This window comes from Vanrija albida (genome assembly GCF_041260175.1).
Source record: "Vanrija albida strain AlHP1 chromosome Unknown contig_4, whole genome shotgun sequence".
Classification (NCBI taxonomy): domain Eukaryota; kingdom Fungi; phylum Basidiomycota; class Tremellomycetes; order Trichosporonales; family Trichosporonaceae; genus Vanrija; species Vanrija albida.
Genome location: NW_027191423.1, coordinates 396,941 through 422,642, shown reverse-complemented (window position 1 = coordinate 422,642; position 25,702 = coordinate 396,941). Strand labels below are relative to the sequence as shown.

The 25,702-nt window shown below is 62.0% G+C and overlaps 6 protein-coding genes across 6 annotated transcripts; 3 read left to right on the top strand and 3 right to left on the bottom strand.

Moving 5' to 3' along the window:
* Positions 1 to 207: 207 nt before the first annotated feature.
* On the bottom strand, positions 208 to 1,937 carry Q8F55_004876 (uncharacterized protein; the record flags this gene model as incomplete). Its single annotated transcript, XM_069353380.1, has 2 exons — positions 208 to 1,706; positions 1,757 to 1,937. 2 exons carry the CDS (start codon positions 1,935 to 1,937, stop codon positions 208 to 210), a joined length of 1,680 nt encoding a protein of 559 aa, XP_069208022.1.
* A 7,078-nt stretch (positions 1,938 to 9,015) lies between these two features.
* Positions 9,016 to 10,628, top strand: MCM1 (transcription factor of the MADS box; the record flags this gene model as incomplete). Its single annotated transcript, XM_069353379.1, has 5 exons — positions 9,016 to 9,172; positions 9,227 to 9,415; positions 9,475 to 9,650; positions 9,713 to 9,847; positions 9,909 to 10,628. 5 exons carry the CDS (start codon positions 9,016 to 9,018, stop codon positions 10,626 to 10,628), a joined length of 1,377 nt encoding a protein of 458 aa, XP_069208021.1.
* Positions 10,629 to 11,213: 585 nt separating this feature from the next.
* On the bottom strand, positions 11,214 to 15,814 carry MLP1 (the record flags this gene model as incomplete). The annotated part of the gene is made up of 10 exons (XM_069353378.1): positions 11,214 to 11,488; positions 11,537 to 12,998; positions 13,042 to 13,096; positions 13,135 to 14,309; positions 14,357 to 14,959; positions 15,006 to 15,119; positions 15,168 to 15,271; positions 15,321 to 15,393; positions 15,440 to 15,537; positions 15,589 to 15,814. The coding sequence occupies 10 exons, from the start codon at positions 15,812 to 15,814 to the stop codon at positions 11,214 to 11,216; spliced, it is 4,185 nt and encodes a 1,394-aa protein (XP_069208020.1).
* Positions 15,815 to 16,204: 390 nt separating this feature from the next.
* Positions 16,205 to 18,159, top strand: NMT1 (glycylpeptide N-tetradecanoyltransferase; the record flags this gene model as incomplete). Its single annotated transcript, XM_069353377.1, has 7 exons — positions 16,205 to 16,488; positions 16,541 to 16,593; positions 16,642 to 16,733; positions 16,770 to 17,017; positions 17,062 to 17,178; positions 17,220 to 17,931; positions 17,971 to 18,159. 7 exons carry the CDS (start codon positions 16,205 to 16,207, stop codon positions 18,157 to 18,159), a joined length of 1,695 nt encoding a protein of 564 aa, XP_069208019.1.
* A 660-nt stretch (positions 18,160 to 18,819) lies between these two features.
* Q8F55_004872 (uncharacterized protein) lies at positions 18,820 to 19,680 on the top strand (the record flags this gene model as incomplete). Its single annotated transcript, XM_069353376.1, has 2 exons — positions 18,820 to 18,823; positions 18,857 to 19,680. 2 exons carry the CDS (start codon positions 18,820 to 18,822, stop codon positions 19,678 to 19,680), a joined length of 828 nt encoding a protein of 275 aa, XP_069208018.1.
* Positions 19,681 to 19,802: 122 nt separating this feature from the next.
* On the bottom strand, positions 19,803 to 21,448 carry Q8F55_004871 (uncharacterized protein; the record flags this gene model as incomplete). The annotated part of the gene is made up of 4 exons (XM_069353375.1): positions 19,803 to 20,358; positions 20,402 to 20,940; positions 20,984 to 21,167; positions 21,216 to 21,448. The coding sequence occupies 4 exons, from the start codon at positions 21,446 to 21,448 to the stop codon at positions 19,803 to 19,805; spliced, it is 1,512 nt and encodes a 503-aa protein (XP_069208017.1).
* Positions 21,449 to 25,702: the final 4,254 nt, after the last annotated feature.

Genomic DNA, 25,702 nt, shown 5'->3' with positions numbered 1-25,702 from the left:
CAACTAGCGCAGGGGGTTGGGGAGATCTCGCAAAGCCGCCGGAGCCACGGCTCCTGTTACCTCCCTTCTTGGCACAGTGCCAGCACCGCCACGACAGCTCGATCTCTATGTTATGCATGTGCCAGTGTGTGCGGGCATGAACTGTACAATGCTCTAATGGTTGTACAGAATGAATGAATGTGGGCCAAGCCGAGTTAAGCTGGACGCTTAGGCCGTGGGGGTGGGAGCCGCAGCAGCAGTGGGGCCCGAGGCCTGCTCGGAGCCAAAGGCCGCACGGTGGACGTGGTCGCGCTTCTTGGCCGGGGTGGGCTGGGGGAACTGGCCACAGTTTGCGGCAGTCGTGATGATGGGGGCCGGGCCCTTGATGTACTTGTCCGAGGGCATGGCAGGGCCGCGCGAGTTTGTGGCACCGCACACAGCGGCAACCGAGTTGGGCGTGTAGGCCGGGGCGGCGTTGTTGGGGCCAAACGTCTGCCACTGGTCCTTGCGGGGGACACACTGGGAGGGGGGGTACATGCCGTTGAAGGCGCACGAGTTCTGGATGCTGTTGACGCGGGCGTTGCGGTTTCCGGGGCCGTTCTTGTTGGCGTTGATGTCGTTCTGCGAGCCGACCATGACCTTGTCGTTGTTGCCGCCGCCCGGGGACGTGCCCCAGCGACCCATCTTGCCGCCGGGGAAGATCTTGGTGGCAATGCCTCCAGCGTCGACCTGGCTGTCGGGGACGTCGAGCGCGACGACGGGGTAGGGGTTGGCGCCCCAGATCTGCTGCCACCAAGCATTGGGGCCGACGAATCCGGGGTCACCCTTGTACCAGGGGCAGTTGTTGGGCTTGTTGAGGCCGTTCTCGGGGGCCCAGTTGGGGTTGCAGCCCGGAAGCTGGTCGAGGGGGCGGAAGAGGCCGACCTCCTCGGCGGGGATCTGGCCCGAGAGGCGGCAGGCGCTGGCCTTGCCGTCGTTGACGACCTCGGGCGTCGAGAGGGGCGGGCACTTCTCGAGGTGGTCGCCGGCGTCGCAGGGGAGGTTGGGCTTCATGTGGTCGTAGGCAATGGTCTGAGCCAGCTGGTTCATGTCCCAGCCAGCGACAAAGTCGGCGTGCAGCGAGTTGCCGGTAAGGTCACCGTTGGCGAGGATGACATTGTACTTGCGCTTGGGGTCGATGGCCTGCTCCTTGTAGAAGTAGTAGACGATTTCGTACAGGAGCTGGGGGTACTTGATCGGGTGCGAGTCGGGGCAGAATGCGCCGTACCAGTTGGACTTTTCCATGCCACCGCCGCGGAAGATGGGCCAGGCCATGTGGTCAAAGTGGTTGGGGCTGTCGAGGTCCTGGTTGGCCTTGCCGCACGAGGGGAAGGCGACGGTGAGGCGGATGCGGTTGTACGGCTCGGGGTGGTTGGTCGAGTTGGGGAGCCAGGGGCCGAGCTCCTTGACGTCCGTGTTGATCCTGACGCCCATGGTGCGCGGGTCTGACAGGTCGCGGCTCATGGCCGTGCCCGAGATCATGCGCAGGCCCTGGGGGAACGGCTGGATGCGGGTCGACTGCTGGTCGGTGCGGTAGTAGACACGCGTCGTGCCGTGGGGGACAGCCTCGTACTTGTTGTCCTTGTTGATGTAGTAGAGGGCCGGCTGCCAGTAGTTGGAGTTGTCGCCCTGCACAATGGCCGAGGTGCAGTCGGCGTTCTGCTGCGTCTCGGGCGTGTTGAGGACGTCTGGGGGTGTGAGCGGGGTGTGGGGTGACTCAAGGACAAGCCTTACTCACCACGGATGTTGGAGGCACCCTGGAGGATGTGCACGTGCGGCGCGACCTTGCCTGGAGCGGCGATGGGGTCGAGGCGCGCGTAGACGAGGGGCTTGATGTTGTGGACGATGAAGTCTGCCATCGTGCCACTGGGCACGAGGGCGAGGGCTGCGATAGCCGCGAAGGAGGAGGAGAGGCGCATTGTGGAGAGGATGAGGTGATGAGGTCTGAAGGGCGTCCATCGCGCTGCCTTTTATCTCTTTCTGGGAGGCCGTGGCCTCCGACAAACTTGCAGGCTAGAGGTCGAATTGCCTCACGTCAATGTTGTTGGTTTGGTGGTGGACCCCGCAAAACGCCACTACGCCCTTTGACCTTTCTGCGCCACCACCCCGAAATAATCCTCCTTGACGTCGTCGTCTTCTCCGAGGCTGCCGCCTCGAGGCGCTGGCGCTCACCACCACCGCCGCCGCCGCCAGAGAACAAAACGCTGCCGCATGCTCACGCACGTCCCTATGCACGGCGCCCTGCACCATCCTGCGTTTTACATTCCACCAGCAAATCGAATTGGACAACAACAAAGCCCTCCACCTGAGGGCGTTGAGGGAAGCCGAGCTTAACACTGATTCGAGAACCAAGGTTTGGGAGGTCGAGGGCCTTGAGGCAGCGCGGCTCGCATTTGGCGACAGTGACGCATGTGCTGCTCTCAACAAGGTTTGCGTTGATAAATTTGACAGTTGCCTCCATTCCAGCGGTGAGGAACTGGGTATGCAACAACACAGGTCCGCATAGCTCGGCGCACTCGGCACCAGGTCGCCGCGCACGTCGGCGACCGCACCGCCGCTCTCCCTCCGCCCTTAGCGCTGGAAACAAGCTCAGAGTTTGCCCCCAGATCAAGAGGCCTCAGTAAAGAAAAATCTCTAATCCTTGCTGACGTCTTCTGGGTGGAGGGGGCTGAGCTTGTCCAAGCTTGTCGACGCCCGAAACGAGTCGCCCGATGGCGACCCCGACGTCGGGGTTGCTGACAATGCTGCTGACTGATGAGGGTAGCACAGCACATGTAGCGTTCGCCTGACTGCGCACACGCTCGGCTACTTGGATGTGGGCTGAAGTGGGCGACATGAGCGACCGCATCGAGACGAAACGGCGGCGATCCCCCGCAACTCGCAGCCGCCACAGGATGAAGCATTAGTCCGTGCTCCTGGTTGTCTCGGGTCAACAGTGTCAGACGTGCTCGCGACCACAAGACGTGCTCGCCGTGCTCGGCACCACCCAACACGTCACTGGAGCGTCGGAGCGTCAGGAGACAAAGCGTCACTGGTACCAGCGATCCAACACACTCCACCCGTACCACTCCTCTGGCTCGGGCCTGACCCAGAACTAGGCATCCCGGCGGCCCAGAAGTTTTTTTTGCGGCATTAACGAGGCCCTCTTTCGCAGCGAGGCAGCAAGGTACAATCTACCTGACGAGTGTGCAAGGTTTGATGTGTCGGTGTCGGATTAGACTTCCAGGAGCGAGAGACGAGGCGGTGAAGTGGCCCTAGATGAGGGCTCGCCAACTCTTATCCAAAAGCCGAGGTGTGACGGATCGGACAGGTCGGCGGAGCACCGTCCGCCGTCTTCCCCGGGCCGCCGGCGAGAGGGAGGGAGGGGGGGTAGAGGGGTGATGGCGGGCCGGGGGGGCCGTCGGCAGCGACGACACGACCGAGGTGCTACCAGCGCGGCCGAGCTGCGTCCGCGCGGTATCCGACGTGGGGGGAGGGGGGTGCTTGTGGCCAAGGCTCGGCAGGAGGTGGCGCCGCAGCTCGCCGAGTAGCGACTTGGCAGGCGGCTGTCGCTTGCCTGTTGGCGGTTGGGATGATCAGCGCGCTCCGTGATCGGGGTGGGGGCTGGGGCCGGGGTCACGTCAATGATGGGGCTTGAGCTGGGGCCATGACAATCGGCCATGTCGGTCACGACGGCGGCCAGCGCCAATGACGTCGCAGAGGCCGCAGAAGTCGCCGCGAGGCTAGCTCTGCAAGCGCCGCTGCTAGCTGGCCGCCGGTGACTGGGTGCAGGACAGCCTACGGCGAGACGCGCGGCCTCAGTGATGACGTCGAGTCGGGGCGTAGCGCTGGGTGATGTGATGGCCATGACGCCGCCACTGCCGGCGGCGATGCTGCTCCCGTCGGCAGTGACTTTGATAGCACAGCCGAGGGGAGCGGCGATAGGCTCGGGGGGTGCGGTGCGGCGCTGGTGGCCTGGCGGCAGCAGGCATGACGCGCGCAAACTCTGTTGCTTCCGGCGGCGGCGGCGGAAGGCCGCAGGTTATCGCCGCCTGCCATCGACTCGTGTGTGTGTGGAGCAGGAGCAGTGGAGCAGCGCATAGAGCAGGCAGACGTGACAAGTTTGCAGAGTGCAGGCAGACGTGACAAGTTTGCAGAGTACAACAAGTGGACTTTGCCACTTGACAAGTACAACGACGAAACGACTAGCAGCCACTCGCATTCACTGCCCACCATGCCATGGTCCCGACATTCCAGCCGCCACCGATTGACGCCGGCTGGCATAGCGGGCGGCATGGCATGTGCGACGCGCTACGCTAGTGCCAGGGAGTCGGTCGCGTCGTCGCGGCGCGGCGCGTCGTGGGTGAGGCGTGCACGGACAAGACGGTGGGCCTGCATTGTGCTCGCATCGTCGTGCACCCACGCTCGCCGCGATGGCGACGCACGCCTGCCCGAACAGGCGAATCCGCCCGATCCACCCGCCCGCAGCATAAGCATACTGCAGATACCGCACCCCGCGGCGGCGAGTTGGGCTGCGACAGGGGCAAGGGAGGGAGGGGGCTTCGGAGGGTTGTTTCGGAGGGTGCGCTGGCGGTGGTGGCGGCGGCGGGGCGAGAGGAGGCGGCGAGGCACTTACGTTTTGCGCCGAAACGAGGCTGTGCTGGGGTTCTCGCCCATGCTCCGAGACGGACTGGAGGCTGCTCGCTGCTACCAAGACCGAGGCGACAGCCCCCACCCACCCCATGGACGGCGGCCAGCCCACACGCCGCCGCCCAGCCCACAGCCCACCACGCCGGACCTGCCCCTGGCCGTGCCTTCCAGCCCCGAGAACAACAGCGCGTCTTGCGGCGCCAGCCAGGCTGTGTCCAGCCCGTGGAATCGGAATGCGCGACCAGCAAGCTGGGCGGGGTGCTTGGGCTTGGACAGGCCGCTGACTCGACTCGCACTAGTGAGGTGGGCAGGCGAGGCCGCGGCCACTGGCCGGTGGATAGAGTTTGGTCGACGGCGGGCGCGGGGGCGGCGGGCGCGGGCGCGATGACCGCGAGACACGGCCTCGGCGACTCCGATGCGCAGCACCCGCCTAGCACCCAGCGCCGGCAGCACTGAGCCTCCACGGGCAGCTTGTCGATAGCCCGCCGACTGGTCAATTGCGTCGGAGGCGAGGCCAGGCGAGGCGACCCCCGCCGCCGCCACACTGGCACGCCGCCAACCCAATCGACGGCGCACCCAATCTGCGGCGCACCCAATCTGCACCCAATCTGAGGGCACAATGGGCGACTTGGTGGCGTAGCAGCCGCCACAAGCCACTGGCAGCGAGCCTCGAGGCTCGCCTCGACACCGACGACGCCTGCCCAACTAATGGCGAGCACGTACCTCGTCCAGCTTGCTATCGCAACAACCGCGCCGCTGATCGGCAACTCGATGCGCCATATCACCTCGCTTCACTGCCCAAGGTTGCGGAACGCTGGCCGTGTCCCGCCTGACGAGCTTGCGGGGCGGGGCTTGCGGCCGGATCGCCGTCGCCGCTCACTGCCGCCGCCGATTTAGCCATATGTTTGTACATACTCTCTCCGCAGCATTCATTAAACGCGCAGGGGAGGGCAGCGAGCATGCTGGCACCGTGCTGGCACACCTGTTCGCGCCTCGTTATTGCGTCGCAACTGTCGTCGTGGACGAGGCCAGTCGGACAGGCATTGTTTATGTTGTTGTTCCAACGACGGCCTGTCCATTGTGCGTCCGGGTAATGTCCAGGCACTCCCGCCCAGCTGCTCGACCGATCCAGTACGTAACTCTTGCCGTAGCACGTACCGAGAGCCCCGAGCGCCGGGCGCGCAATGACGTGTCAGCGGTCCCATAGGTTTCTGATGCGGCCGAGGGTTGCTCCAAGAGGCAAATTTGCCCAGGTTGATGCTTGTCGCGTGTGCTTCCCCTCGATCTCTCCCTGCGCCGTCCTGGCCTGCTCCTCTGCCCGGCCTCTAGCCTAGCCCCGACCCTGCAATCTTGGTTCCATCGACCGAACTTGCCCTGCACTGCCTTGTTGACTGCTGGTGCGCTGTCGCTCGGCTCTGCCTCGGTCGTGCCACTTCCCCCTGGCCAAACGGACAGGGTCAGGCCTGTCCCTTTGCCCCGGTCTTCATGCCCGGGTCCTCAGCTTCAATGCAGCGAGGAAACAGGAAGCCGGAGGGATCTAGGCTTTGGTCGTGGCCCCTCTCCTCCTGCGACCGCCACCTCTGCTCTGGTGCCTCGTTCCATCACTGTTCCTTTCAATTCCTCGGTTCCCCTGCTCCCCTACTCACCAGTCCTCTGCTCTTCTGCCCCGCGCCGGCTCACTTCCAGGAACCAATACTTTGGACGAGGCATCCTCCTAAACCCCATACCATACGACCAAATGCACCCCGGCTGTCCCAAACACTCCCCTCGCTCCCTTCCATCCCCGCGCCGCCGCCTCCGCCGCCGCCGCCTCCTCGTCCGCCATTGACGGTCCGCTGCTAAGCTTAGCGGATGAGTCGGGTACGAGCCCAGCAGCAGGCCCACCCAGTGCCACCAGGCAGCAAGGCAGGCGCAGAGCCAGAACCACTACTGCATGACCTGCAAGCCATGCGGCCGCTCCGCAGCCCACCCCCAGGAGGGCCAGCCCAGGAGGCCCAGCCCAGCCCACACAACCCAAGGCAACTAGCCAAGGTGTAGTAGCAGCAGGCAGCATGCTGCAGCATGCACACTCACCCCACCCCACCCACCCCACCGCCCGCCCGCACCCCACCACCACCATACACAACTTGTACCTACTGGACGTCCTACCTGCACAACTCCATCACAATATCGTCTCTCGTTACTCTCCATCTCCTCTGACTCGCACGGACACTTTCTCCCTCCCTCCCCCCTCACACTCTCTCTATAAACGCAACCCTCGCCCTCGTTTTATTTACACCTTTCGGCCCCAACACGGCCCGTCCACTCGTTTGATTGTGCGCGATTTGTTCATTGTTGTGGTTAATCGGCCGGCCCCACTGTTGCCTTTGTTTTCAGGTGAGTACTGTCGGCCTGCCTCGTCTGCCTCGTCTGCTCCAACGTCGTGCTTCTGGACCCCCGGCCTGGTCCTGTCCCTTGCCTGTTCGTTGCTTGTTTGAGTTGGTAAGAAACACCAATCTGCGCTCGCGACAACGAGAGGAATACGCACCCTTGCCTAAAGGGGAATGCGGACCATGGTCCACAAGAGGCAACATCACCCCGTTTTGAAGCCAAACCCAGGGCAAAACGGCCGACGAGGTCGAGCGAGAGAGAGCGAGGAGCGTACATGCACACCTGCATGCACGTAACAGGAGCGGCAGCGACGCGGCGAGCGAGCGCGCCGCGCCAGGTCCCTGGGCATCCGGCCGGCCTACGCCTCGCTCCGCCGCATGCCCTGCTTACTCGTCTCTCGCTCCGACTAATGCACCACCCCCATCGGTGATGGCGGATGGTGCATCCGTGGTGGCCATGGAGTGATGGTTGATGGAGGATGCACGGCCAGAATGAGCCCCTCGCCCCACCCAGAGACTGGGTCAACAATGTTTGATCCTTTGTTGGGCGGCGGCTGGTTCCGGCGAGTTGCAGTTGTGGTGGTGGTTGAATGTGTCAACATGCAACGACGAGCCTTTTCTCTCCTTCCTCTTGCTCCATCTCCTTTTCCCCCTTTCCTCATCCTCCTCCTCCCGCATCCGGCGATTGTCGCCGACGCCGTCTTCGTCGCATCTTGCATGAGCATCGACGCTGACAGAGACCTCCCCACCACCCTACACCAAACACATCACGGTGCATAACGGCCCACCTTGTTGTTTGCGCCGCCGCCCGCCCGCCGGCTCGCCCACGACAAACGACCCCCTCCCCCTCCATCCACCACACGACATTGACGACTGCCACTGCCAATCACCCCTCTCCTACTCTGTCCTCTTTGGTGTCACCACGACGACGACCATCGGCATCACACACACACACACAACAACGCCCCGCATTCCCGAACCGCCCTTGACCGGCCCACGCTGCCGTCGCCGATAATCCCTTTGCCCCCCGTCCTCTCTTTCGACCTCGTCGTTATCCCATCTGGCCGGCACGCGACGACATCTCGCGCGCGCTGCGCCCATTTTTTTGCCGCGGATACACGATAAGCAGCAAGACTACAGTGGCCACTCTAGGCAATTGTCCCCCCAAACAAAGGACCGAGACTCGTGACACCCGGCTTGTTGTGTTTCAGTCAACCTCGCCATCTTGCTCCACCACAGCAGCAGCAAAGCATCGCGACGCCAGTCCAACAAGAGTCATTGTGCACTCGTCGACGACTCTAGTATACAGTGGTGAGTTTTGCATTGTTGCGTCTGGCATACCCCCTTTCACCCCTCTGCCCCCGTTGGCTGCTTGTCGGTCCTTTGCTGCGCCCTGCAGTCGCCGCCGCTGCCGCTGCTGCCGCCGCCGCCGGTCAAACTGCACGCCCCGACGAGAATCGTTGCGCTGCACAAGTTTCTTCTGTGACTGGCACAGAGGGGCGCCCGGCGGCGACAGCGGCGGCGGCGGGGCATGTCGGACGCGCGCGCGCACACGCGCGAGTCGAGGCGGCGGCCAAAGGGGCGCGGGGCGGGGGTAAGCGGAGGGGAGGAGGATGAGCCCCTACCTGCATGCCGTACACACGCCGAAGATCCTATGCTTTGGAGCCGTTGCTTACACGCACTCAGTCTTAACTACCTTGGGCAAGAGACTGCAAGAGCAAGAGCGATAATCCACCTTCTCTTGCGCCCTTTGACTCTCTGCTCGACTCGCAGGTGCACCTCTTGGCCTCTCCCCCCCCTCGTCCTCCTCCCCCTCCCCCCTCTCCCCCCACTCTGCGCTGCTCCTCGCCGCCGCCGCAGAGCCCAATTCACTTGACATCAACCCATCATTGAGATTGAGTGAATGGCTCTCACTCTTTCTCCCTACGCACCACGCTTTACGCAGAGTTCGCTCAGCGGGTCTATCCCTCCGGACTCGCCCTTGCGTAACAACCCCATCATGTCCCGCACCGTCTCCATCAACATGGACGGTCTCGGGGACTACAACGACACGACCGAACACTTTGACTCGCTCGACACCTCGGACATGGTCGCAGACTTTGGCGACGGCATGGGCGTCGATATGAACTTTGGCGGCCATGGAGACGACGAGAAGGGTGAGTCGTCGTGGGGTGCCTTTGGCAGAGATCGAGTGCTCACACACACGGCAGTTGTCGACTCGGAGTTATCCAAGTCGAGCGCAATGTTAACACCAACGTCTACTCAAATGCAACTCGACGCAACGCATATGCAGCTCAATCAGGCGCAAGCGGCGCTTGGAGGGTCTCACCACCCAAGGAGTGTCGACGACATGTTCCACAGCGAAACTGGGCTCGAGGGCGGAAGTGATGACGACGATGGTGAGTACCGCGCGCACACACACACGCACACGCACGAATCACGGCCTGACATCCTGCAGACTCTCCCCTGCCACCAAAAAGACGGCGAGAGACGCAAGACGTCCCAGGTGGCTTTACCTATGTCGACAAGGAGAGTGGCGAGTCGGGTCGCCGCAAGATTCGTATCGAGTACATTACCGACAAGTCTCGTCGGCACATTACGTTCAGCAAGCGCAAGGCTGGCATCATGAAGAAGGTGAGCGAGCCACGAGGCAGTGTGTGTGCAGCCGAGCAGGCACTGACGAGTCGTTCCCACAGGCGTACGAGCTGTCGATCCTCACCGGCACCCAGGTGCTCCTCTTAGTGGTCTCGGAGACGGGACTCGTCTACACGTTTACGACGACCAAGCTGCAGCCGCTCGTCACAAAGGCTGAGGGCAAGAACCTCATCCAGGTTAGTGTATTGCCACTCGGGCGCCATCAACGTTTGATCATTGTCTGACACTTGCTCTCAGGCCTGTCTCAACGCGCCCGACGGCTTAGGCCCTGACGGACAGCCTTCCGGCGGCCCGATTGCCCCCACCAAGGGCAAGAACGGCGGACTGTCGATCAGGCCCCACAAGTTAACGGCCGAAGCATCAAAGGCCATGTTAGCAACAGCAGCTCAGGTTGCCGGTGCTACACCCGACGAGGCGGCCGCGCACGCGACCGCGCAGCAGGAGGCAGTGGCGGCGATTGGTAACGGCACGCCCGTGTCCTCACGGCCCAAGAAGCGCCTGCCCTCCAAGAAGCGTACTGCTTCGCAGCACTCGATTCCAGACGTCCAATCGGCCCCCGAACTGATCCCACCGGTCCCTCCGATCCCGGATATGCACCGCCAGCACTCGCCTTCGACCCACCTGTTACCGCACCAGCACGCCCCGCCACCACAGCCCCCACCCAACCCGCTGCAGTCGCCCCTCAGCGCTGGCTATCACATGCCCCAGGAGTACCAGCACCATGCCCACCCAGCTCATGGTGTTCCTTCTCCGACCTACGCGTACCCACCTACACCAACCGGCGGCGACTATGCGGCCGTGCAGGGATACTACCCCCACGCTCCGCCAGGGCACCAGGGCTTTGTGGTCCACCCCGGCATGTACCAGTCTGTTCCTCCACCCCAGCAGCAACAGCATGGGCAACAGGACAGGCGGATGATGCCCGGTGGTGACGCCGGCATGCGCATGGGCATGTAGTCTCGCCACCCCCTCGCCCCCTCTCTCAACTCTGCTCTTCGCGTCACTGTTGGCGCGACCCACGGCAACGTCCTTGGTCAAGCACCACGCTGATCGATCCCGGCCGTGGTACCGCATTCCATCACTTCTGTGCCACTCCACCACCCCCGAAGCGACGCACAAGTGATCTTCTTCGGCTTTGTCCACCTTGCTTTTCGACTCCCTACCCACTAGTTTAACTTTGTGCGCTCTGATTCGCCGCCGTCCGCTTTATATCGTCTTCGCTCTATTCCCCATTGATTCCCCTGGACACCAAGTGTTAAAGTGATAGTGATAGCCAAGTAGTCCTTACCCCCACCCCGCCTCGCCAGTCGCGAACACCTGGTAGACCAGATCACCCAAACTACGGATAGCTGCGCAATCCCGTGTTGGTTTGGCCATGGCCCCAGTGCATGTAGTGAATACCCAGGAATACAATACTGACTCGACTCGGGCGGCGTGCGTTTGCGTTGCGAATGTGTTACACTGCGTTGCATGACTTCTACTCCCACTCTTGTGCTCTCCATGACATGAAATGTATAAAGGATACCCACGCCCCACGACGCCTCATGCGTCTCCTCCAGCATCGCCGCCTGCTCCGCTTGGTCGTCGTCCCGTGCCTCGTCCACGCGCCCCGCCGCGGGCCCTCTTGGCAGCGCGACCCCGTGCGGCGCCTTCAGCCGGGGCCGCCGCCTCAGTTCCAGCTGCGGCTGGCGCGCTCTGGAGGCGGGCAAGAATGTCGGGCGAAGTCGTCGTCGCTCCAGCGGCGCCGTCGTCGTCAGGAGCCGAGCGCTTCGTGCCACCACTAGTGTCGGTGGCAGACGCAAGTGTGGCGTTGACGGCTGGGCGACTTGTTAGCGGCGATCTGGGAGAGGAGGCATGGAGCTCACCGTTCAGAACGCTGTTTGGTCGGGCCGGCGCCGCGCCTCTTCCACGAACTGCCGCTCCACCGCGGCCACGGCCACGGGCCGCACCCCCTCTGGCGGAAGCTGCGTCGGGCGTTGCCGCCGATGTCGATGCCTCCGCAGCGGCAGGAGCTGGAGTGGCGGCTGGTGTTGCTGTCGGGGATGGCTTGGCCGGTAGTGTCGCTGCTGGTGTCGAAGCGTTGGTAGCCGGTGTTGGTGCGGGCTTAAATGGAGCTGCGGCGGCTGACAAAGTTGGGGCAGGGGAAGCAGCACCACCCTCAAGGTTACGCAGCTTGGTCTCGATGTCGGTCTTCTGGCGCTCGAGCGTCTTGCGGCTGATCTCGGCCGTGCGGACCTGGCGCTGGAGAGTCTTGACCTTCTCCTCGAGTTCGGTGATCTTCGCAGCAGAGTCTTCGCCACTGCCCTCAGCTGCACCAGCAGCAGCCTGAGTCTTGGCCTCAGCAAGCTCCTTGTCAAACGCAGCCTTGAGCTCAGTCTCCTTGGCGGAAACTGCGGCCTGGATGGCCGTGTCATCCGGCTTGCTTCCAGCGCTGGCCAGAGCAGTGGCGTGCTCAGCGTTGAGTTCGGCTTCGCGTGCTGTGACGGCAGTCTTGACGGCCTCGTCGATTACCGACTGGTCGGTGGCTGCAGTCCCAGCGGCTGCCTCAGCGGTGGCCAACTTGGCCTTGAGTTCGGTGACTTCCTTCTCGAGCTCGGCAATCTTGGCGTCGAGGGCCGCCTTCTCTGCTGTGAAGGCCTTGACACGGTTGCTAAGGCCCTGGTTGGCACGGTTCACCTTGATAACGTCGTTCTGGTACTGTGCCTCCCTGTCCGCAAGCTTCTTGGCCGTCTCGTCAAGCTGAGCTTGCAAAGAGGCGGTGTCAGCTGACGGAGTCCCTGCCTCAGCAGCAGGGGCCGTGGTGTCTGCAGGAGCGTCGGTAGAGGCAGGGGCTGCTGAGCCTGCAGCCTTGGCGGCTGCCAGCTCCGTCTCGGCGGTCGCGAGCTTCTGCTGGAGGGCATCGCGCTCAGTCTGCAGAGCAGAGAGCTGGGCCGTGTCGGTAGACGGGGCAGCGGTAGCCTGTGCCTCCTTCGCTTTGGCCAACTCCGTGGTCAGGCTCTGCACGGCGGTGTCCTTCTGAGCGACGGCTTGCTCAGCGTCGGCCACCTTCTTCTCCAGCTCGGTGATCTTGGTTTGAGCTTCTGCGAGCTCGGACTTGATCTTGGTAATCTCGGCCTCCTTCGCTTCGATCCCCTCTGTTTGAGTGGCTTGCAGTTCTTTGGCACGGCGCTGCCAGTTGAGGCCAATCTTGAGGTTCTTGTCGGCCTGCTCCTTGAGGCCCGCAATCTCGGTGTCCTTCTCCGCAACGATCTTCTCGGCGGCGTCCTTGGCAGCATTGATGGTGGCGGTTTCGGCTTGAATGCGCTGATCCGTCTCCTCCAGGCGGCGCTGGCAATGTTAGCGGGGCTGGCGATGTGGATCTCTGACTTACCTCTGCTGCACGCACAGCCTCACGGGCTTCGTCGGCCTGGTTTCGGAGCTGAGTGCTACGTTGTCAGCAAAGTAGCCAACAATTCAAACTTACGCTTCACGTTGCAGCTCGTCGATTCTCCTCTCCAGCCTGGTTCGCTCCTCGGTCCTCGTACGCTCGTTCTCTGTGCTGACGCTGTTGAGATTGTCGATGAGGTGTTGCAAGCGAACGCGCTCCTGCTGGACGGTCGAGAAGTCGGTCTGCATGCGAGACTGGACACTCTCCCACTGCTCCCTCTCGGCGCGAAGGTTGGCAGCCTCGTCACGAAGGCGCTGCTCAGTAGACTGATGGTTGGCAGCCTCCTCCAGCGCGACCCGGCGTTCCGTTTGAGCTTGGGCAATCTGCGCCTGGACCTGGCGATACTGGTTCTCGAGGCTGGCGTACTCCTGCTTCTGAAGCTGGTGGGTCTCATTGAGGATCTGGTGCTGCTTCTCGATCATAGTCGCCTTGGCCTCGGCCTTGACTCGCTCGACTTCAGCAACGCCGGCGGCCTCGCTCTTTTGACGAGCAAGCTCCTTAGCTTCGGCAACATCGGCATCGGCCTTGTCACGAACGCTGCTGAGCTGAGCCTGGAGGGTGACGAACGCCTGCTCATTGGAGCTGTCGTTGGTTTCCAGGGGCCCGTTGGACGAGGCACCGTTCGCCGACCAGCGGAGGCCTTCACCACGGGCAAGCAGCTTGGAGAACAGGTCACGCTCTCTTGAAATCTCATTGATCTTCTTTTGAGACTCGAGGACCTGGGTATGCAAGCGGGTGATGGTCTCGGTGGCCTGGTCAAGTGCCGCACCAGTGTCGACGTCGCTGGCATGGTTGGTCGCGCGGTTGATCTCGCGAGCGTCGAGCTTGGCAGCAAGAGCACGAGTGAGCTTGAGGAGTCGCTGGTTCTGCTCCTGCAAGGTGGGGAGCGAGGTGAACTCGAGAAGGCGGTCGGTAACAATATCACCCTCGAGGACCTTGGCCTTTTCGTTGAACGCCACGTTTGCAAGACTAGGGTCATCGCGAATCGAGATTTCGCGGAGAAGGCCTTGGACCTGACGGGAGAGATCCTGGGCCGTCTGCTCAAGGGATTGCTTCTCTTCAGCGTGGTGGGTGGAAGCCGCTTCCAGGGCCTTGGAGCGAGACTCGAAGTTGTCACGAGCTGAGATAGCACTCGCCAGTTCGGTAGCAAGTGTGTTGGCTCGTTCGATTGCAGCGTCGTGTTCCTGTGCTTGTTGTTCAAACAGTGGTTTCTGAGCGCCGTCAGTGTGTATCCAACAAACAATGATGCGACACGCACCTTCTCCGCGATGTCCTGGCTAATCTGCTCGAGCAGGTTGGTCAACCGTGCAACCTCATCTTGGGATGCGCGGAGCTTGCCCTCCTGAATAGTGTAGTCGGTGTAGAACTGGGTGTACGACTTGCCCTCCTCGCGGAGCTTGGTGGCGAGCGTCGCGGCCGGGCTGATGTCGGATCCTGAGCCCTCGCCCTGGGCCATCGCCAAGCGCTCCACAACGACCTTGAGGTCGTCTACACGCTTCTCAGCCTCCTTGCGGGAGCGCTCCTCTCGCTTCCAACGGTCCTCCCACAGTCCTTCCTTGTCGGCCAGGCTTTCTGACAGCCGCTCAAGCTCGGCCTCACGGTCTGCGACCTCCGCTCTTGCCTCGTCGCCGTGCCTCTGTGCCAGGCGTATTTCCTCGTGCAAGCGGTCAAACTCGAGGCGGTAAGATGTCTTCTGCGAGGCAGCAGCGGACGTAAGGGTGGCGATGTTGGCGTGCGCTTCGGCGAGGCGACGAGCCTGGTCCTCGTAGGTTCGCTGCAGCGACTGGTGTGATGTCTGCACCGAAGTGATGCGCGATTGGACTGTCTCATTCTCATGCTGAAGCTGAGAGAGTTCAGATTGCTGCAGGGCGTCAGATACCGCTCGTTGTCCATTGGTGGGGGCTCACAGTCTGCGCCCGGTACTTGGAGAAGCGAGCTTCAGCATCCGTCGCAGCCTTCGAGACGGTGAGGATTTCAGCGCGAGCATTCTTTAGAGCTTGAACACTGCGCTCCTCGTTAAACTGCACTGGTCAGCTTCCGCAATACTGACTGCGCATCGTTTAACCAACCTTGGCAGAGTCGGCAGCCATTTTGAGCTCAGAAACCTCGACATCGAGGTGGGCAATCTTCTGCGACGCCTCGGACTTCTGAGAACGAAGGGTGTACAGGTCCTCTGAAACACGAGTCAGCTTTGATGTGCCATCACTGTGGTGTATTCTCACGAGTTGTCCTGTGGGCCCGTTCTTGCAGGCGCTGGATCTCCTCGAGGAGCTCGCGCTTCTCTCGCTCCGCAGCCTGTCGTCGTCAGCATACGCCCATCAGAAGGCATGTGGCCACTTACCTCGATCCTGCTCTGCACGACACCTAGTTCCGAGGTCGACTGCAGGTGCGTTGACTGGAGTGATGACAGCTGAGCGCGGAGCTGGTTGGCGGTCGACACTGGACGTTGTGGTGAGCTCCTCTCTCAACAGTGTTGGACGTCCCACTCACGAGCACCATCACGTTCAGTGACGAGCGTCTCCTTCTCCGCGTGCAGCTTGTCGACATCATCCGTCCTGGACTTGAGAGATGTGTGGAGGTCGGCAAGCGCTTGCTCGCGCTCGACATCGGCGACCAAGTCGGCAGGGACGGCGACGGACGCGAGATCACTAGCGGCCGGCGCGGCTGCAGGTTCCGCGGCAAGAGCTGCGCCGGCAGCTGGTTGGCCCTCCGACATTGTTTAGAGAGGATTCTTCCCCACCGGCGTGAGGAATGAGTCGGGAGGAGGGATGGATGGTGGTGATGAAGAAGAGGAAGAGCGAGACGAGACGAAGGCGACAAGACTGGTGTGGATTCGACGTTCGCGATTTCATCGATGATGCTCATTGCGGCCCCCACCCTTGGTGACCCATTAACGGAAGCAAATTCCAATTTGAACCCTGTTCCAATGCATTACAAGTGCATTTGAATAGCACCTGTTACGTAAACGGTTTCATGTGTCCGATCGTTGGCCGGTCGCTGGATCGCTGGAGCGCAAAAGTCCAGCGCTGTCAATGTCCTTTGTCGCGTGTTCATCTTGTCCAACGCTCACTCTCGTGTAAACACACACACACGCACACTGTTCGCTATGGCGCCAGCAGACACGTCGGCAGGCCCATCAGGGATGTCCAAGTCGAATGACGCCACCGCCCAGGAGCTCGCGGCCAAGGTCGCCAAGCTCGGACACGACGACGACAAGAACCAGCAGGGTGATGATGCCGATGACGGCGAGGACGACAGCGACAACGACGACGACGTGAACGACAACGCTGCCGCTGGAGGACAGGGCGGAGAAGACGGAGGGAAGAAGAAGAAGAAGAAAAAGAAGAAAAAGTCAAAGGCCAAGAGCTCGGCGGTCGTGACTTCGCAGTCGTGAGTCGTGTCCGAGGTGCTCGGGATAGACGCACTGACCTCATACCTACAGCGATGTCCCCGCGGTCAACGTTGTCTCTGGTAGCCTCGGTTCTGGCAGCAAGGGTGAGCTTGACTATGCGCAGAACCCAACCACGCGAGCTAACAACTCAGATGACATTAAGAAGGCCTTGCAGGCGGTCGACCTGATGAAGCTCCTCGAGAACTTTGGAGACCCCAACGCCGGCCAGCTCAAGGAGCACAAGGTGGGTTGAATTCCTAGATAGTGCCTAACATTACAGTTCTGGAAGACGCAGCCCGTGATCCAGAACGGCGAGGAGGCGGTCAAGGAAGGCCCGATCGATGCACCCAAGACGCCAGCCGATGTGAGGCAAGAGCCCTACGCTCTGCCTGCTGGGTTCGAGTGGAGCACGGTCGACGTCAAGAACGAGGAGCAGATGCGTGAGGTGCACACTCTTCTGACGGAGAACTATGTCGAGGACGACGAGGCCATGTTCCGTTTCCGTTACTCGAAGGAGTTCCTACTCTGGTGTGTTAGCTGCAGGCCCGATGTGCATCGAGCTGACCCCGCAGGGCGCTGACAGCACCGGGATACCTCCCCGAGTGGCACATCGGTGTGCGCGTGCAGAAGACCGGCAAGCTGGTGGCCTTCATCTCGGGCATCAAGGTCGAGCTTCGTGCATACTCGCAGTGAGTCATCTGCCGTACGTGTGGCATTGCTGACAGGGCAGCACCTGGGACTCTGCCGAGATCAACTACCTCTGCGTGCACAAGAAGCTGCGCTCCAAGCGCCTCGCCCCGGTCCTCATCAAGGAGGTCACTCGCCGTGTCAACCTCACCAACATTTGGCAGGCGATCTACACTGCCGGTGTTGTCATCCCCACGCCCTTCTCGACATGCCGATACTACCACCGCAACCTCAACCCTCCCAAGCTCGTCGACATCGGCTTCTCGCCTTTGCCGCGCGGCTCGACGATCGCGCGCCTGGTGCGTAACTACGCCATGCCGACGACGACGTCTGTTCCGGGATTCCGTGAGATGAGGAAAGAGGACGTTCCCCAGGTCGGCAACCTCCTGAGGCGATACCTCTCCCGCTTCCCCATTGCCCAGACTTTCAGCAACGACGAGGACATTGACCACTGGTTCCTCTCCGGTCAGGGGCGCGATGTCGACGGCAAGCGCGTCGAGCAGGTCGTGTGGGCATATGTGGTCGAGGACCCGACAACAAAGGAGATCACCGACATGATTTCCTTCTACTCGCTGCCGTCGACCATCATGCAGCACCCGAAGTACGACGTGTTGAACGCGGCGTACCTCTTCTACTATGCCTCTGACGCGATCTTCTCGGCCGGCGCGTCGTCGGACGACGAGACCAAGCTCAAGGCCAAGCTTGACGAGAGGCTCAACGCACTCAGCAAGGACATGTTGACGGTTGCGCAGACTGTGAGTGGGGGTGCTGTTGCGGCTTGCTGACCACTTTAGTCCGGCTTCGATGTCATGAACGCGCTCACGCTGCTCGACAACAACATGTTCCTCACTGAGCAGAAGTTTGGCCCTGGTGACGGCTACCTCAACTACTACCTGTACAACTGGGCCATGCCCCCTATCAACGGCGGCATGGACACGACGACGGCACGGGAGGGATCGGGCGTTGGCGTTGTCATGCTTTGAGCAGCACCACGGGGGTCGGCTAGACCATAGATGGGCGATGGATAGCATAGTGCTTGCTGTGCGGGGCGGCGCGGCGTACGAGTACCGCCGCGGGTGAGGACAGCACCGGCCTTGGAAGCAGGGTCACCGAGCAAGCCCACGCCGGGCAAGGACTGGAGAGGACCAGGCTCCAGTTACCCACACTCACACAAACCACATTGGCCCGGTGCGCCTCGGGGCCGGTCAGAGGATCAACAGCGGCGCGGCGAGTCGGCTTGCCGAGCAACAGCGGGCAGGGCCGCCGGCTAACACGATAGCAGCGCCGACGACGCAGTGAGTGCACGCGCCACCATCCACTTGGCATTGGCGCCCCCTCCACCCCCCACAGACCATCTCATGATCAATCCTTGGCGCCCAGCGTCACTGTAGGTGCTTCGAACGGTGTCGGACTCGATCCGCCTTGATTCATTATCGGTTCGCGGCCGTCGGGTCATCGGGGCGGGAACGTGGTGAATTTGACAAAACCCAAGGCACGGGTGGCCAATTTGATGGAGCTGTGGTTATCGTCGTCCACCTTGACGTCGACGGCTGTGACGGCTGTGGGCTATATATGCGGGAGGGTGGGTAGGACTGGGGCATGCACCAGCAAGACTTGCAACAAAGCAGCTCCAACTACAAACAATGAGTGAGTGCTCTCTTGGGCCACCGCTCACCTCAGCCACCAACGCCACCCACACCCTCGTGCGCGACAAGTACGCGCAAGCCGCCAACGTCGCGGTGGCGCCAAAGGCCGCGTGCTGCGGCTCGAAAGCCGCCATCCTCGACGGCGTCGACCCGATCACCAAGGACCTGTACTCTGCCGACGAGGCGGCCGAGGTGCCCGCCGACGCGCTGCTCGCCTCCTTCGGCTGCGGCAACCCCACGGCGCTGGCCAAGCTCGCGGCGGGCGACGTCGTGCTTGACCTTGGCTCGGGCGGCGGCATCGACGTGCTCCTCAGCGCTAGGCGCGTCGGGCCCACCGGCAAGGCCTACGGGCTGGACATGACGCCCGAGATGGTGGCGCTGGCGCGCCGCAACGCCGAAGCGGCCGGCGCGAAGAACGTAGAGTTCTTCCAGGGCACGATCGAGGACATTCCCCTGCCGGACAACAGCGTCGACGTCATCATCTCAAACTGCGTGGTCAACCTCGCGCCCGACAAGGACGCGGTGCTGCGCGAGGCCTTCCGCGTGCTCAAGCCCGGCGGACGGTTCGCCGTCAGCGACATTGTGCTCGCGCGCGCGCTTCCGGACGGGCTGAGGAAGAACATTGAGCTCTGGGCCGGGTGCATTGCCGGCGCGCTCATCCGCCCCGAGTACGAGGAGAAGCTGGGCGCCGCGGGGTTCCAGGGCGTGGATATCGAGCCGACGCGCGTGTATTCGTCGGATGATGCCGGAGAGTTTGCGACCGAGGGCGCGACGAGCGACGAGGAGAAGAAGGCACAGCTAGAGGCGCTCGACGGGGCCGTGTACTCGGCTTTCATTCGCGCCACCAAGCCGCTCTAGGCTGGCGCCTCGGAGCACCAGCTGCTCGGTCAGCTGGGTTGTACAAAGCCCGCCGATGAACCAAGATACATGAACTATTATATCACTGCTGCGCTTGCACTGAGGGTGTGCTGCTGCTTCCACTAAGGGGTGTACTGCACCACCTGGTGTCTTTCAAACGTCTTGCCCTCGGCCACCAGCTCTGCGTTTCGCCGGTTGCTCCACCGGTACTGGAGGTGCTGGAGTATGGCCGTGCCGAACCCAAAGGACACGAGGCAGACGCACACACGGAAGCCGATGGGGTACGTTGGCGCATCGCCCTGGCGGAGGAGCTGGGATCCGACGAGAGCGCCGCAGTTGGCCGCCATGATGAACATGGCCATGGCGATGGCACGGTGCTTGGGCGACGGCTGGTTGAGCGACAGCCACGTAGCGTTGAGCGGGTGCCACCAGTTTGAGAAGCCCGTCGTGAGCGCGATCGTCGCAAACTTGGCCCAACGGTCCTTGGACGTCGACTTGACCTGGAACACAATCCACATGATAAAGTAGGGCGAGACGGCGACGATGACAGCCGGGCCCTTCCACTTGAGTCGGTCGGCGAAGAAGCCGACCGCGACCATGAGCACGAGTGAGATCCAGCCGCCGACGGCCGTGAGCGCGTTGGCCTTGATCGTGTCGAAGCCGAAGCCCTTGATCAACCTGGGGTGTTAGTCGGGCTGGGACTGAGAGCAGCATCACTCACGTCGGGTTGTACTGCCCCAGCGCGGCCGTCGTCGCGATGAGCGAGATGGCGATGAGCACGTGCGGGTAGTTGCGCCAGTTGCCAAGTGTGCCGAGGATCTCCTCCCGCGTGAGGCTGCGGTGGATGTCCTCCTTGTTGGCAGCGTCGGGCCCGAGGCGGGCGAGGAGGATCTGCTGCTCGCGCGCCGTGAAAAGGGTCAGGCGGCGCGAGAGCATGCCGTGCGGGCGATGCGGCGAGTCGGGGAGGAAGAGGACGAACACGACACCGCAGAAGAGCGCGATACACCCCTCGATCAGGAACAGGTGCTGCCACGGCTTGAGGCGGTCGTGGAGCTTGAGGATGCCGGCGGCCATGAGGCCACCGACGCCGCTGACGAGGATGTTGCCGACAAAGAAGCAGGCGTTGCGGCTCGCAAGCTCGGTCTTCTTGTAGAACGTGCTGATCGTGTACAGGGACCCGGGGATGTACCCGCACTCTGTGATGCCGAGGAGGATGCGCGTGCCGAGGTAGCTCGAGTAGTTGTGCATGAAGAGTTGGAACTGGGGTGAGTGGGGTTCTAGGCGCGGCGCTCACTGTCGCGACGAGGCCGAACATGAAGACCTGGGCCGAGATCCACTTTTGCGGGCCGACGCGCTGCAGGATCATCTGCGACGGCACCTCGAGCAGCACGATGCCGAGGTACAGCAGCCCCTGGCCCGTGTTGAACTGGTTCTGGTTGATGCCGACGTCCTTGAGGAGCGTAGACGAGACGGCGTTGGCAATGTTGCTGCGGGTCAGCTTCGGGACGAGCTGGCTGCCGCTGGCTGCCACTCACCCGCGCTCGAGCTGGAAACAGAAGAAGCCGAACGCCAGCAGGAACGTCACGCTCGCGTCGAGCTTTCGGATGACGCGCCGCTCCTCGGCGGCCGTCCACTCGAGCTCGGTGGCGTACGTCGACGCGCCAGGCGTCTCGAGCTCGTGCTTGGACGCCTCGTCGCTCTTGCGTCCCGACTCGGATGCGGGGCCCACCGCGGGCACCCCCTTCTCTGTGAGTGTCGGTACCACCATGGCTGCCGTTGGGAACGGGCTGTTATCGGCTCAGCGTTTGGGAATGATATGCCAGCCGCGATCCGGTCAGCGTTTGGGAATGAGCTCCCCCAGCGCATTCGTTTATAGCTCGTCGTCCTCTGCTGCTTGTTGCACCACCGTCAAGCAGCTGCGCTCAAAGTTGGCCGACAAGTGCACTCCCATCCACTCAAAATAAGTGCACCACGCAGATGGTGATGGATGGCGTGCTTCTCAGGGCGACAGTAATCCTTGGCACGGCAACCGCGGCCACACCAAACACCACCTGACCACGAGCAACTTTATCTCGCGCCGGGGGTCATCAGCTGCGCTCGGATCCAGTTCCTCGCAGTGTCCGCTGACCGCGTCCCCCGGGGTTATGCTTATCATGGGAGCGGGCACACTGACCCGCGGGCAGAGGCCAGCGTGGTAGAGCCTCCTCCATGTACCCCTCTCCAGCCTGATGATGGGAGAGCTCGCTGCGTGAGACAGTCACAACCCTCACGCAGGGGGGATAATGCGTAAGTGAGATGCTCCACTGGATCTTTGCTGCGGGGTCCATGTCGCCATGGCCGTATCTGATGGCGACTATTCCAGATACACGGCGACGAACATGGACGGCGGCGTCTGCCGCTGGAGGTGTGTTGAAGGCCATGCCGAGGTTGACGATAGAATCGCCCTTGGACGTTCGGCATAGGGCGTGCGTTGCCGGCCTGGCTTGTAGACAAAGCACGTCTTCCCTGTGCCGCGGTTCAGAGACCGAAGTGGTCTTGGCTGCGAAAACGCCGCAAGGTCCACTTGGATAGTCCGAGCGGCGGCCACCCGCAACATGCTCAAACCCAAGCCCGTATTTCGCTGTGTCCACTTGATCTGGCCACAGCGCGCACACACACAAACACGTGTTGACGGCCTCGTTGCGGAGAATACCGAGCAGCATACCGAGCGTGACCCAGCTTCCGACGAGCGCTAACCAGCGGCATTTGAGACTTGTTGGTCCTGGTGAGCTGAGACTTCTTGGTCAGACCATGACCGACTGTCGGAGCCTCACCTCCGTCCACTCCGCAGCGCCGATTATCTGGAATAGAGACAGCCGACGATAGCGACAAAGAGATATGGTGACACTTGTCGTCATGTCCGACCCGGTCGGTGCAGGGTCGGCGACGTGAGCCACCCCGACCTGCAGGGCTTCGGGTTCTTCCGACTCGGCGTTCGCCTTTGCCTCGCCTGGGGGAGCCGGAGTGACTTGCGGATGAGGCTGAGGGGCTCCCTGTACCAGTCGCTATGCAGAGAACCAAAGCTTGCAGCTCGTGAAAGCGAGGTAGACGGGCGAGAGTGTCTGGCCTGAGAGAGAAAGAGCGTGAAGAGGAGCGCATCGTCAGTCCAGCTCCCTCGCGATATTGCAATCCCACTCACATTCTAAATGCCATCCAAACACTGGTCTCAGCCTCCGTATCTCCCCTTGCTGTCACCATGACGGCGGGGTCGACTCAGACACGCGCACCACCCTGCAGGCGAGCAGGCTCCCCGCACCCCTGCCAGCAGCCACCGCCCTCATGGTTAGCTGTCACAAAAATCAAGTCAAAGAGCATTCAGGTCAGAGAGGGCGAGAGGTTGAGGTTAGAGCGGTGCTGTCACTGCCAAGCTGTAGAGGTGGGGGGAAACCACAACGCCATCAGCCGCTCACAGGTCCCCGTCATTTGAGTCACTCTCAGCCACGTCTTGAGCGGAAACCTTGTGGGACCGCTATTCCGAGGAGCGTTCCCACCACGTCGTGGCTGAGGGGTTTCAGGCGAGCTGTCTTCGGGGGCGACGCGGGACTGCCTACGACCGACCTGCTGGGGTGGGTAGTGCTGCATGTCGTGCGGGTAGTCTCCACCTTCGCCATCACGTCTTGCTCGCGGTTGTCTCGCAACTCCAACTCGGTGGACATGTGACGAAGCGCACAACGTCGACATGGAGAGAATGGAGAGACACTGAGTGCAGTGCGAACCCTGGATGGGGGTGACCCTTGCCGCGGCGCATGCGCCTTCCGCCCCTTTGCGGCCGTCATGTCGACGCCATCATTCAGCCTCGTGTATCGCTGTTAGCGGAGGGAGCAATGCAACTTCTTGCCGACCGGCATGAAGGAGCCGAGTGGTACGGAGGAGAGCGGCGAGGAGAATGCGGTGGGTCGTCGATCAAGGGACGGCGTGGGTGGTCGAGGACAAGGCCGCCGGAGTGCAGGGGATGCCGGCCTTACTCCCCGTTAGCATGGTTGACCCACTTGATGAACGACCTCGCCGTGACGAGGAGAAAGTCGCTGTTGTCAAGGGGCGAGACTCGCCAGTCGGGGTTCGACCTTCGGGAGTAGGGCACGCCGTGATATCAACCAGAGTTGAGCCATGGATAAAATGTTCGTGAGAGTCATGGGAGGGGCATGGGCCTGCTACAAGGTGACCTGACGCACTTAACGGCTGTGGGGTAGCTGTAGAGGGAGGACCGGGTGGATGTGCTAGCACTGGAGGGGTCTGAGAGCGAGGCATTCGTTGTCGTCGGCTTCCCCGAACCACATCGCTTCTTCCACCTGCTGGCCGAGTAAGGCTGTGTCATTGTGCGGTGAATTGTGAGCCGTGAGGAATAGGGACCGAATGTTGAGTGAAGAGAACATCACGAGAAATCGACAGGGGGTGCATGGACAAAGATGGGCAGGGGACAGGGGAGCGACCGAGGAAGGCGAAAAGCGCGGGCCAAAGGCGGAAGACAGACTCGCCATCCGTGCAACAGGGGCCAGAGAGCACAGACGTACGCGCGAAGGGCCCACGCTCCGCAACAGGACCGTGGCATCAGAGCAACTCCTGGGCCTTCAGTACCTCTGAGACCTGGCTCGGCCTTCCAAACGTCAGGCATCGTGCCATTCCCAAGGTATCCGAGTCAGTTCTTCCCAATGTCAACGCGGCAACCGGCCTTCCGCAGCGACGTGACGCGGGACCTCCTTTGAGGGTTAGTGAGTGTTGGACACAAGTTGATGCCATGTTGACGGCGAGTCCTGAACCTCGGGGGGGGGGATGGTTTTGACTTTGTCCCACTGTTGTGGGCGTTGCCGTAACGGACTCGCCTCTTTCGCACCACTGGCTCGGATCGAGGGGTTGGTTTTGAACCTTGCCGGAACCAACTCGCCTCTTTGTTACCGGTCGACAAAAGAGATGGTCACGGGGTCAGCGTGGATCGCCGCAGCATTGTTTGAACGTCGGCAAGTACGGTAGTGTCGGCAAGAGCGGTAGTAGCGGTGATGGCGTCGGAGCGTGGGAGCACACCCGGGAGCCGTGCCATTTCGGTGGGCAAGAGGCTGTAGAGGGGTGTGAGCGGAACGTCTTGCCTTGAGGAGGGGGTAGTCACCAGGCCACTGTTCTCCGACGCGGGTTGTCTGTACTCACCTCGTGATGACGAGTGAAGGAGGGGCGAGAATGTGGGCAAGAATGTGGGCACAGATGCGGGCAAGAATGTGGGCCACCCGAACAGGATCCATGGACTACTGATGCCCACTATCCCAGCCCACATCGTCAACAAGGATGCTCTAAATGCCTCACGGGAATGGGCCGCAGCTGCGACCTGTCTTTCGACCAGGTACACATGCGGATGTCTCCGATACCCCGTACAACCGGTCAGTTTGGCCAGCTCGCAGTTGTTCGTCTGTTGGGTCGCCTTGCGTCGCCCTAAGTCCTTGATCAGAGCGCATCCAATGACTGCAGCCTTGTGAGCTTTGGCGTAGTGGACCCAGCGACAGAGTGTGCAGTGGATTCAGTCGAGGCTTGGAGATGGGAGAGGGCGCAGGTCAGCGGCGCACCCCTTCTGTGTGTGGGACCCCGAGAACCACTAGGACTCGAGGCAACGGGACCCCGAGTGACGAGGGGAAGCGGCAGAAGCCGTAGATACCACTTAGAATGAGCGCGCATTGCCATGTCACTGCAGTGAGTGTGAAGCAGGCGACCGAATGAGAGAGCTCCATTCGGTCAACGGCCCGGGCAGGTCTGTTCGGGGGCCGGGGCATGTCTCTGCGCAGCGAGTTTGCGAGTGGAGCGAAGTTTGTGGAGCCGCCGTCAATCGAATTCCAGTCGTTCGCTGTTCGGCTCAAGCTCGTGGATTTGGACGCGATGGCGTAGAAAGATGATCCGGAGAACAAAGGATGATCCAGAAAGATGCAAGATGATGATGTGCAGGCAGGTGCGGAGGTTGAAACCCGAAACGCCGTTCAGTCGCCGGCAGATTCCGAGGGCTTAG